Here is a 12,934-nt window from a genome sequence, read left to right as displayed (position 1 = left end):
TAACCTTGAGTTTTATAATTGATATTTCAGCTCAGTTGCCCACATCCATGACTCCTGTGAACATTTTTCACTTTGATCTTAACACAGTACCAGTAGGCAAAATACCCATAATTCTGTCTGAACTCATGCAGAGTATTTGATTGGGATTGGAATACAACTAAGGTTCAAGTGACAGAGTAAAAACAGGAAATATTTGGTTTCTTGGATGCCTTACAGTCTTGCCTATGCTGACCTACTTTTGTTGGAGTTTCTCTGCATTTTCAGTATTACAGGTTGAATGTTCTGAATGTGGAGGTTTTTTCTCTCCCTTTGACCTTTACATCCTGAGTCCTCTTTGGCTTTGTAACAGTGTCGAAACTGTTGACAGTATCTGTCTCTCTGTCTTCAGGCAATTTGTAACACAGAGTCTGAGAACAGTAGTATGTTCTTCAGGGAAGGGGAAGTGTGCTGTTGACTCCATATATGCATGTGAAGGCAGCCTCTCTAAGTGTTTCATGCTGAGTGGATGATCTGCACTGGAGATGTGCAGATGTGCTCTTGCTGGAAGTAGATGCACAGAATGATTTAGGGAACCTGAATCAACCAGACTTCAAAGTAAACTTCTGAAGGTTAAGGCTCTTGCCCTCTGCAAGCCTAATCCAAAGAATGTTTTGCCCACAAGCATAATATCTTACCAGGCCCACAGCAGAGCTGTTGTAGTCTTTACTGGATGGAGATAATAAGTTTGGGAATAGCTTTCTTACTTGTATGGATGGTGTAAGGAAGAGGGAGAAGGAGGGTGGGAGGTCTGGGAAGGAGACAAGCGTTCTGTTATCTGAGAAGAATCAGAAATGAGTAGGTGGCAAGACCAAAGAAAGAATCTCAAGATCAGCACAAAGGAGATCAGCCAGGGCTGTAATTACAGTGATGTAAGTGAGAAGGATGAAATGGTGGGAGGGTTGTGTGGTGGGATGTTCAGAGGAAAGTAACGGAAGAGACATGCAAACAGACGTGATTTAAGATACTGTGAAAGTTTTGGGTGTGGGGTTTTTGTTGTTTTTTTTTTTTTTGTCCATGAACATTCAGCAAGTAACTGATTTTTAAGGTGGACCTCTAATCCTGCTTTGTGACTTGAACATGATTAGAGTGGTAAAGTCAAGGTGGTAGCATTAAGTTGCCCCCTTTCTCAGAGTTGTACACAGGGGGAGGCATTTTATGGCTTCACTGCTTAGGATTGAACTAAGTTCTGTGAACTCCAACCTACTGAATAGCCAGTTTGTAAAACACTTCAGAATGCACTAGAAATACTGTGACCCTCTGCACCAGTCTTTGCTATATTATCCTGGGTTACTCTAAAGTGTGTCCTTCAAGAGTCGTGGAACTGTCCCAGGAAGGATTTTGTTTGCAGTTGATGTGGCCCAACAAACTGTTTGAAATAACTCTGATTTATTGAAGAAATAAATGTTATTTATTCTCTTCTTTTGAAATCAACCAAGAGTGGAATTAAACCTGATAATGCTAAAAAATAAATTGAGGTGAGGCCAGGGAGGGAAGGGGAAATGAGGAAAGCTAAGATAAAGGACAATGTAGAGATCACCTGTTGAGCACCTTTCTGAAAGGTGAGTGGTGTCTTTTTTACTTTAAGCACAGCTTTCTAGAGGATTTGTAAATAGAACCAATTCTGTATTGGAAGTGGAGATTTCTAATTTCCTATCCAGTCTGACTTTTGGGAGAAAAAACCCAGTGATTTTTAGCATCTCATAAGTATTTTGAAATCAGCAAGGAAATAGAAGGGTACTAAGAAAAATTCCTCATTGTTCTGCAGCATGGAAATACTTAACTTCTTATGACTTGCTCTGTACAGAACTCTAAAAGGCTCATCATTCAACATATGGCAGGATGCAATTGGGAAACTACATAATTTAACATTGTGTTTTGGCATATCTTCAAGGGCTAGAAAGATGATAGAGAAGCTTAATAGACATCTGAAAACCTGTGAGAAGTTTATTTGTGGCTTGCAAAATTCCATGACAATTAGCATCTACATTAGCAAAGCTTTCAAAACCAAGAAAACTTGACTAATACTGATTTGCAATCAGAAGTACTTAAAAGGATCAGATTAAGACAATTTAACTTTGAAGAATGAATTATCTTAACATTTCAAACTTCCTATGTGGAAATTTCAGCCAAATTTCAGCACAGAAGTGATTCTTGAGCAGTAGTTTATGACTGGATTATGTTTTCCCTATTACGTAAAAATAAACTGGAATGAGGCTGTGAAAGCAGACTATAAAGTGGACCAATCCACAGCCAGAATAGTGTGGAAAAGAAGTGTCTGATGACTGTGGTTGTGGTTGACCATGGGTTTCTGGCCAGCATCTGAGAAAGGAGATGCAAAGAGGATGTGGTACCTTCCTTTCCAAGGCATGTTTGCAAACCTGCGCTGTCCGGTGCTCTTGAAATTGCTGCTGGAGTAGTTAAAATTGAAACAAATGCTTCACCCTTTCCCATAGCTCTTGACTGCTCAGAAGCTTTAAACAGAGCTTGGAGAACTTGCACAGAAGTTAGTCTCTGTGAGAATATGTGTGGTGATGGTGGTGCAGAGATTTGTCCTGATTTGCTTTAAAAATTGCTTCCTGTGTGACCCATATTTCCCTATTCCCCAGTTGTCTATGAATAGTGGCCTTCAGCACAGGCAAGAGGGACAGAATGAGCAGAAGAAAATTTTCTGCATCAAAATATTTGTATTATTTCAGATAGGTATAAAATTTTCATAGAAAATGAGTATAGCCCTCAGACAGATCCTGGCTAGGATTGAAAGGGACCTTAAAGATCATCTAGTTCCAATGCCTCCCGACCATGGCCAGAGACACCTTCCACTAGACCAGGTTATTCAAAGCCTCATCAAATCTGGCCTTGAACACTTCCAGAGATGGGGCAACTTCCCTGGGCCTCACCACCCTCACATTAAAGAATTTTCTTCCTAATATCCAATCTAAACCTATCCTCTGTCAGTTTAAAGCCACTCTCCCTTGTCCTATCACTACATGCCACTGTAAGAAGTCCCTCTCCAGCTTTCCTGTAGGCCCCTTTTAGGAACTGGAAGACTGTTGTAAGGTTTCACTGGAACTTTCTCCTGGCTGAAGAAGCCCAACTCTCTTAGCCTGTCTGCAGAAGAGAGCTGCTCCAGCCCTCTGAGCATCTTTGTGCCCTTCTTTGGGATCAGTCCAACGAGTCCATGTGCTTTTACTGTTGGGGACCCCAGAGCTGGATGTAGCACTGCAGGTGGGGTCTCACCAGAGCCGAGCAGAGGGGCAGAATCCCCTCCCTTGCCCTGATGGGTGCTCTGGATGCAGCCCAGGATACAACTGAGTTTCTGGGCTGTGAGTGCACATGGCTGGGTTTCTTCCACCACCACCTCCACAGGGCTGCTCTCAGTCCATCCTCCACCCAGCCTGTATTTGTGCTTGGGATTGCTCTGACCCAGTTGCTGGACCTGGCACTTGTCAAACCTTATGAGGTTTGCACAGGTCACTGCTCAAGCCTGCCCATGTCCCTCCGGATGGCATTCTGTCCCTCCAGCAACTTAATTCTGATCTGACATCGGTCTTGCTGGGGTGAAAGACAGAAGCCCTCCTCTCTTTCAGACTGTCTGACATCAAGGAAAAGGTCAGAAGAGCAAACCTGAAGAGAAGCCATGGCTTTGCTCTTCTGACCATGCAGGTGGCAGGGGCACTGACACCTGCTGGGAGAGGTCGTCAGAGCAGACCCAGGTCCCTGCTTCCCATTATCATCCTGGTGGAGGGCCCTTGTGAAGGGAAGGAAGGAAGAGCTATTTTCAGTGCAATCACGCTGTGGGAGGCATAAGTGAGGGTAGTAGCAAAGGATAGGTTTTACAAATTAAAGAACACAGAACACTTTCTACTAGATAATGAGCATAGATATGGGATTAGAGAAATAAGAAAAAATGTTAAGGATTTTTGCAAAATAAGCGCAGTGCGGTCAGTTATGAAGCTTTTCATACCTTAAATTGACACTGACAAATGGAAGAAATAGGTAATTCAGGAGGTCGATGTGTATCTTTGTTTTGTTGGAGATACTCAAGTTGCAGAACCTACTGTGAAATTAGAGATGCTGAATGAAGTTTGAACTCAACCACTTTTACAAGTTATTTAAAAACCCCTTATTGTTTCACTTCTGAGGTGTTAGCAGTAGGTGGCTTGGGCTAGAATGAAGGAGAGCAGTGAGACAACTATTGTTCTAACTCTTCCTGTGGGATAGGGTGGGGACAGGGAGTTGACTGCTGGTGCACCATTCTTCTCTGGATAACAACGGTATATTTTGGTGGATTTAGTAAACTGACCACCAGACTGAGAAGTCTAAGGTCATGAGAAAAACTCTGTAGAAACAAACTGTTTCATAAATAAGATGTAAGGTTTTGAAAAGTTGTTTCATTTCCAATTGGAAGCAAACTATAGAATTTTAATGGTTTTCTCAGGTCTGCATTGCAGTTTCACTTTTTTTAGTGTATTTACATGAAAAATTTCAAAATGAGTTTTTGATACTGTGTTCCTGATGAGCTAGAAAGCAAGTTTTTATGGCACTGTCAAAGTCTTTCCCCTTTGTTTCTAGAGACTAAGCTTGGGTGAAATCTGTCTTGTAATTTCAACAGAATTGTATTCAAATGCAGTTCTATCAAAGCTTAGCAAACCCTAGCATAACGTAACATTGAGTTTTGCTTCCATTTGCCTCTGATTTTAGAGATTATGATTAAAGAGTTCTTCTGATATACGTGAATGCAAACCTAGCCATCCTGAAGACAAAACTAACTAAAAGAACAGAACAAAACCAGAGTGTTAACCGTGATATTGCAAAAGTCACTGCTAACGGATCTCTCATACCAGTCAGTTCCTTAATCCCCTACTTTATGAATTTTTTATGCAAGTCATCTTTTAAATCTCTGACCCTTTACCTGCGTGTTAAGACTGCACCATGCAGACAGTTTTGAAAGCTTGCAGATTGGAAAGCTGTACAAGGAAGGAAGCTCATAGCATGGCCAGCTGAAGCACCATTGTCTGGCCAGTTAAAACATGAGCCTGGTGAGTCAGTGAGATGTTATGGGCTTTAGTGAGAGCTTTCAGAACAAGAGCTTTCAGCTCCTCCTTCCAAGGGTAGGAGCAAATGTTGGAAGCATTTGTGCAGTGAAGGTGTCACTGGCACTGGGGTGTAATGTGTGAGCAGGGTTAGAGGCAACTGAGGAAAATGGTACCAGCACCCATCTCTGAATTGCTGTTCTTGCCACAGACATCAGTACAGTGGGATCAGGCCTTAAAAAGAGTTAAGTAGGCTTAAGTGAGCAGAGAGACATAATTTCTGAAGTTGCTTCCTCCTTGCGAAAGTTACAGGATATGTGTTCCCTCATTAATATTAAGTTGTATCAGAGTTAAACTCAGGAGTTATGAGAGCTTTGTATCTATCCTTCATCTCAGGGATACCTGAAATTGCACGTGGTAAAATATTATTGCCAAAATAACTACACAGAATTGGTTTCTATGGTGTAAAGACAAATGCACACACTAGGTGGGACTACATTTTGATGAACAGTTGGTTTTCTTCACATATGTGGGTCTTTTGAGGTACCCAGACTTCCTGTTGTGTGTTTTGGACCAGAAGAGATTTTATGATGAGATGAGTTAATTGCATCAAAGTGAAGTTGGTATGTTTGAATTCTGTAGTGGTTTCTGTGTATTGGTGTCTTATGCTTTTAGTGTTGCTCTGTGGATGCCTGTGCATAGAAGAGTTGATGGAAGCTCAAGAAGTTATTCAGGTTACATCTGACTTGCCTTTGGTTTCATGAAAGCAACTACTTAAATTATTCCATATATCAGAAGATTTAACTGTTGAGATTGTCTTTCAAAGTACTGTAAATTCTAACCTATGTTTAATTGTGGCAGACAAAAAAGATCTAAAGAGGAAACTGTACCCATGTTATTTCTTTCTTCTGAAAGAATCTTCACTTATTGCTTTACCAATACCTCATGTTCTTCTCTGTTACAGCAGGTGAAAACTGTAGCAATTTCAGTGCTCCTAGCTCTCAGTCTAGAAAACAAATAATTTTAAAAATAGTCTCCTGAATATTTATTATATGCCAAAAATATACAGAAAGGAGACAAGCCTGTTTCTTCCTCCCTCTTCCTCGCCTTTAGGATACTGTTCCTCTTTAAGAAGCTTCTAGAGACAGCTGTCTAGAGGCAATCTGGTTTTTATTATAAACATGGTGCCTCTCTCCCCTCCCACACCCAACAGGAAAAGCATGTCTTGGGTCTTCCAGTAAGATAATTTAAAAGATTCTAGCTAAGTGATAAAGCTGGTAGTTTTGTGCTGCCTACACTGGGGGCCTTTGATAAGAGCCACACCTGCTTGGCACCATTGCCGTCAGCTGCACAAAACGGGAACCCTAAAATACCTGGGCGTTTTCTGTGTTGAAACTAATCTGCTCTGGAAGAGGCCTCTGGCTTGGGAAGGCTGGGGGAGGAATATTCCTGCTGCTCACTTAATGCATCTAGCTGAGGTCAAACTGTGAGGACAGAAGTTAGGGCTCGAGGCTCCACCTGTAGTCAATGAAGAGGTGTTTTAGGGGCAGCTAATTCAGGGCATTTAAAACAACAGTGAATAATTTGCTGTTGGAGTTTCCATTCACAGTTAGCAGCAATGGACTGAGGTTAAAAGTAGCAAGGGTGATGGAGGGGTTAGACAGACCAAGAAAAACTTCATACTAATATAGTTTCAACATGACAGCATCTGTTACAGTTTTATGGTACAATTTTATGTAATTTCTTTGGATACAAAGGCAGCTAAAAAAGTTTCCTCTGCTGCCTGCTGGTATCCAGCTCTTACAGAGAGGGCTTTTTCCTGTCTCCCGTAGGTCTCTCCATCCATGTTTTGTAAGAGCTTGTGGGACCCTGCAGCAAATTGGATTACTTAAATGACTGGGGTTTTGTTGGGAGGTGCTTTTTTTGTTTAGAAACAACAAGGGTTGTGGAGTGTTTGTTTGTGTTTGCCCTGAACATCTCAAGGATCTGGTTTGGGCTAAACCCACAAACCATGGCACAGCTGGGCAGGAAGAGGAGCAGACGGCAGCGCTGGATTCTATCTGCTTGTGCCTGAAACCCTCTCCAACTCTGCCGTTAAAGAAAATACAGAGAGATTTCACAAACACGACGAACTGCCCTGATAAATAATGACCTGGTTTTGCATAGCCGGCTTTCTGGAGTATTGAATAAACCATGGCTGGCAGTAAGTCAAACATATCTGTTTTGGACTTATAAAGAAAATGACAGTTTCAGCTTTTAAATCCCTGAATTTGCCATGTTGTTTGAAGTACTGTATTAAAAGATGGGTTTGGATATGAACTTTTTTCTTTAAAAAAAAAATACATGTAACTGCCTGTTGTATGTAGTCTTGTCTCTCCTTAGAGCTGTATCCAAACAATGTGATAGGGAAAGGTGTAGGAAAAAAAGTACTTCATTTAAAATGTTTAATATCCCTTGCCCTCTGTGTAGGGTTAGGTATCTCTTTTACTCAGTACTTATTTCTGTACTGATCCGGACATTCCTGACTTTCATCAATAACCTTTTCTGATTAGCATGACCTGGATGAAGCTGCATAATTCTCTCCCTTGTTCTAGCAAAGTTAAAAGACCAGAAGAGGAGAACAAAACTTTTACAGACCCAGCCTTCATCCATCTCATTCTGAAGCATGGGGAGGACTTCAGATCCCCTTGTGATCTCCTCAGCCACTGAGCCCAGGCTTGCTAGGAGAATTTAGTTTTACTGCAGCAATTCCTGGATTAGTTTTATCACTTCAATAGTAAAGCTTTTCTTTTTGCACTTCATTATTCTTGAATCTTATGTCTGTTTCTTACTCGAGGTGCTGTTTTCTTTTTCTTTTTCCCCTTTCCTCCTGCAGTCAGATGTACACTGCAAATGGCACAGACAGTGCCTCCTATTGTGGCTCAGGCTCAAGACTTCACATATGTAAAATGTGACTTGCAGCACTTTCTTTGAAGCCTAACCACAGCCAGGGAGCTGTAATTGCAGTCTTTGATTTGTGCCGACTTCGCTTGTGGATTGGGCTTTGCTAGGGCATGCCTCGCCTGGCGAGACTTCAGCTGCAGCCCCCCAGTGAAGCCTTAGATGTGGGAAGTCTTCAGTCTCCTTAGCACATGCCTGTGGTTTCTTGAAAAGAATCCTGATTTGACCTGTTTTATATCTGTAAGGCAACACCATCATCACTCGTATTTTTTAGGTATTATTTGGTTTATCAGCAGTAGAAGCAATTTCCAGTGTGTAGCCTTAATGTGCAGCCAGGGAAAGGCTGGGTTCTAGATGCTGTTTTCAGGATAGCTACTCTGTAATTTGCTGTACTGCTTGGAAATAAAAATACGTGGGGCTTCCCTGTGCCTGTCCCCTTCCAGAATCACTGTGGTGTCTGCAGCCTCTCTGGAGGAGCTGGGCATAGTTAGGAGCTATGGAAAGGAGGCAGGCGCTGCAGTGCTGCCTCTGGATTGAGAAAGAAGCAATGGCTGCTGTTGGAAAAAGCTGAGGGCCAGAGCAAGGCCACGGTCGTTATTTTAACCTCCTGACTTCAAAGACAGCTTGCTGGTAAGGGAAGGGGGGAGGAGGCAGGGAACCATCTCAACAGAAGAGCATTTCATTTCCTTCAGTGAAGTAGACATTCCTGGCTGCTAATGGGGAGTAGCTCTGAATCACAGCGCTTGTATCAGACTGCTGTGAACTACTGGCCTGGCGCCTCAAGGCCATTCCTCAACAGGAAGCTGAATGTTTTCATGTAAGACTGAGAGGAAAACCTTCCCAGGAAGAGCAACCTGGACCAAACCTTTGAAAATCTGGGATGAAAAGGCACAAAATAAATATAAAGCTGCAGGGTGCTCTCCCCAGTGTTGCTCTGCTGTTTGCTTGGCCTCTCTTTCGTGCTCCTTGGAAAGGTAGAGCCCTTCGTAGCTCTTTGATCCACACGTGTTACGGAGCACTGTGCTACTTTATAAAAAAATAAAAAAAAAGGCAGGAAGCTCAGGAGGCTTTTTTTAGTTGGGACATGGGCTGGTTTTATGAGGAAATAGGAATTGAATTAGTCAATACAGACCACCTCTGTTGAAACTGATGGTTTGCCAGTGGACTTTTAGCTGTTTAAGAGGCCTCAGTGGCTTTAAATGTCCTTTTGTGGCTACCAGCAGCAGGTGTGAGCTATTCCTTATGTATCAGGGATGGCACTATGTAGGCAACAAGGGAGTCTGCATTAAATCTAAGCTATATAGAGCAGTTTGCTATCAATACATGCTGGTCTTTTCTACCTTAGTCTGCAGCTAAAATTAAGTGTCCTCAACTTTCCTTTCTGCTGTAACAATAGCCACATGGGTGACCTCTGATAAGGAGTCAACTTGTTTAATAAGATTTTGGGACCTCAGCTTATGCTGATTAAATTCAAAGGGTACAAAATCAGTTTTAGAGGCTTTCTAGCCTGGACTACATGAGGCAGTGTAGCTCCTTACTCAGGAGCTGCCACGCTCCTCAGCCACTATGAGTGAAACACTTTGTGTGGCAATGGTTTACACGGAAGCTGCAGCAGATGGGAGGTGGGTGCTTAGTTATAAATGGCCCTGGTTAAATACTGCTGAAATGTAATGTAATGTAAATTTTGCTGATTAACTCAGCTTGTAACTTTTGCAGGCTTAAGCAGTCTATCTATCATGATTAGTCTAAAAGAAGTTTAACTTGTGGTTTAAACCATTTCTTCATAAACTTGTTCTGTCTTGCCTTGTGTGACTCAAGGTGCTGGCAGTGTATCTTTATGTGACTAAGCATTTTGTCTTTCTTCTGGTGAAAATTTGTTTACCTTCTCCACTGAACTGCATTCTTGTGCTAATTTTGATCACTCTCAAAAGCTTTGCTCACCAAACCTTCTATTTGTTAGGCAATTGAGTAGTACATGGAGACCTAGAGGTTAATGTTGATTTTTCTGAAATACCAATAATCCCCAAACAGTTGCTGGAGAGCATGTGTCCATGTGTGGAATAATGTCTGACTTGTTAGAAAGATTTTGGGTGGAGACCCTGTTATAACTCACTTGTCTGGATCAGAATGGTGAGGGTGACGGTTGAGTTGGCAATTTCATAAATCAGCTGATGTAACCCAGAGACCTAGACTGTGCTCCCCTGTACTGTGGGCCATTTCACATGCTCTAAGAATATAAATCCTTCCAAGATCTAGTGAACTTTACTGCTAGGGAGGAGGCCCATGGGTCTTACACAGCTGGAAGATGTTCCCTACTCCACTGAAGAGCCTCATCCACCACATTCCTCTACCAAACTGCTTGCAGAAGACAGCATTTTTTCATGTCTGCAGGGAGTAGAGCCTGAGGCTCTGAAATAGAGGTTTAATTGACCTCAACCACTGCACTGCAGTACTAAAGCCTGAGGATGTCTAATTTTGTAATGGTATCTGGGTCAAATGTTGTAGATAAATGAAATCCACTACTAAAGGGAAGAAATTCTGTAATATGCTGGATGTTTAAAACCCCTCCTTTCTAGTTGGTATCTCTTTACAATGCAAAGTACTTTCCATAAATATAGTTGCAAACTTCAAGCAAAAGCAAGTAGTAATAAATTCTGCATTTAACTTTGACATTGTAATGCACATTCCACTAATAGAGCTGTAAGAGTTCCAGTGACCCATCACATGCTTGTTTGAAGAATTTATTTTTTTTAAAGGCTCCAGATAGTCTTTATCACACACTCTCTCTCTTTCCTCCCCTTTGCTGTAGGTGGGAAAAGAAATGCTTTCTCAACTTGCAAAGCAAAGGCGGCGACACCAGGACCCCTTCTGGAGATGGAAGCTTGTTAAACCCTAGGTGTGTCCTTCATCCACACAGACCACCCCAAGGAGTCTGTCTAGGATGTCATCCACCCTGATGTCACTGCTAGAGACACTGAATCATAAAGACAATCACTGCCAAAATCCTTCACTATCACGAGGTCCAGCCCTGATATAAATAGAGCAAATGAGCTCCTGGGTCAGCAGAGCAGCTTTTGTCTTCACCTCTGCCTTGCACTCTTAAGCCCCCATCTCATCTGTGTCCATATTGAGTCAGCAAATACAGTAGCATGGCTGTCTATGCCTGCTTCAGCCAGCAGAATTCCATAGACCACAGCTGCCCCACACAGCACATCAAGGAATGGAATTTGCCTGGACCAGGATGACGCGCTCAACCTTTTTATTTAATGGTGCGACAGGATCAATTTTGGTTTTAGCTTTTTTTAAGAAACTTGAATGCTTTTATATTTTAACTTTTAGTTTGTAATTTCTTTGGTGTATATTTTACTAGGTATGAGCTTAAACAAGTGTCAAAAATCGGAAATACTTTTTAAATAAAAGGAGTTTTTCTTTTTTTTTTTTTTTCTTCCAGAGGAAAAATCTGTATGGAAAAAAGGTGGCTGTTTTGTTAAACTATTTGTAACAAATAGTGGCCTCTCAGTCTATATAATACAGTGTCCTATAGAACTAAATAAATGTAACAACAGTCAGCTGGTCAGTAGACATGTTAGTCTTGCGTCATCTACTCTGTAAACATAAGCAATACATTCAGCAAATCTGACTGCAGTGAGTTCTCCTTCTCACCCATTCCCCTTCTCCTTGTAAAAAGCCCAGCACTTGAATTATTACTTCAATTGTTCTGTATTTGTATCTGTTTTTGTTAGCCTGTTAGTGGGATTTTATGCCAGTTGTTGAAATGAGCATTGATGTACCCATTTTTTAAAATAGTAAGGCACAGCCTTTGCCAAAAATACTGTCAACCAATTTTTTTTTGTCATTCCAGTTTGAGTTAATGTGCTGAGCATTTGTTTTTTAATAAAAGCTTTGTAATAAAATGGAATTTAACTGTCTTTAAAATTGGATTTAAAAAACCAACCAAAAATGGGTTTTGGTAGAAGCAAGCTCAGGAAGGCACAGTCACTTGTAAGGCTGAAGACTTTTGGCTCAGTCTTCTGTATTAGGAAATACAGTGTGTCTGGCTGTTTGCTCACCTGAAGTGATTTTGGAGAACGACTTTTTCTTTGAAAAGTGAGGAGAAGTCTCAGATCCATAGCAAGAATAAGGAATGGGGATGGTCCCTTGTGCTGCTCAGTTAGCTTTGGCCTAAGTGGAAGTATTAAGGATCCCTCCATCATCATTTTCCTAGCAAAATCTTAGGGAAGGGCAGTGGTTTTAAGCTGATGATTACAAATAAGGATTTGCTTCTTTCTGGATGCGCTCCATGCCCACACAAGAGGTAGAGGCCTGCAGTTAAATTTGTTGTAGCTGTATAAATAATTCCTCAGTCAGGGACTGAAGCTGGCTGCAAAATCAGCTGTTCAAGGCCTGGTTTCATGGTCTGAGATCCAGAGTCAGCATGGCCTGCCTACTGCCAGTGATGCCTGGGAGATGTTCCTGCCATAGCAAGCAGCACAGCTGCCTCACCTCTACTAAGGGATGTAAAAAAACCAGACACTGGAGCCACAGGTGGAACTACTCCACCTGTTTTTGAGTGGAAAAGAAATATTATGAACTGTATGTTGAATCAGCATTCTTTATTTTCCAGTTCCCAAATCTTGTTTGGCATGAGACTGGACTGAGTCAAGCTTAAGCTACAAGAAATGACATAGGTCAGTTACTGCCTAAGGAAGCTTTGGAATTGAATTGTTTATAAATGACCCTTTAACTCAGTTGCATAAGAAATTTCATAATTAAAAATGTTATAAAACAACTTCCTCTTCAACCAGTGTGCACTGCACACATGCCCAGTTTTAAGGCTGTAACTAGCATATTAGTTCTTGCAATATTTATTTCTAGCAACTGGTGATTACGTTAAAAAAAAAGAAAAACAAGTGACCAGGCTC

At 41.5% G+C, this 12,934-nt stretch overlaps 1 protein-coding gene across 7 annotated transcripts in view; it reads left to right on the top strand.

Annotated features, from left to right (window-relative positions):
• Positions 1-11,941, top strand: part of LEF1 (lymphoid enhancer binding factor 1) — a 71,282-nt gene extending 59,341 nt beyond the window's left edge. For 6 of the 7 annotated variants that reach the window (XM_064710941.1, XM_064710943.1, XM_064710939.1 and 3 more), the window contains one exon: positions 10,822-11,941. In XM_064710941.1, coding sequence (XP_064567011.1) covers positions 10,822-10,901 — 80 coding nt within the window. In that variant the 3' untranslated portion in view covers positions 10,902-11,941. Of the gene's footprint in view, positions 1-6,904; positions 7,769-10,821 lie in introns of those variants that run through there. The other variant, XM_064710940.1, reaches the window with a different exon arrangement.
• Positions 11,942-12,934: the final 993 nt, after the last annotated feature.

Source organism: Zonotrichia leucophrys, chromosome 4 (genome assembly GCF_028769735.1).
Source record: "Zonotrichia leucophrys gambelii isolate GWCS_2022_RI chromosome 4, RI_Zleu_2.0, whole genome shotgun sequence".
NCBI lineage: Eukaryota > Metazoa > Chordata > Aves > Passeriformes > Passerellidae > Zonotrichia > Zonotrichia leucophrys.
This window is presented reverse-complemented; position numbering and strand designations above follow the sequence as displayed.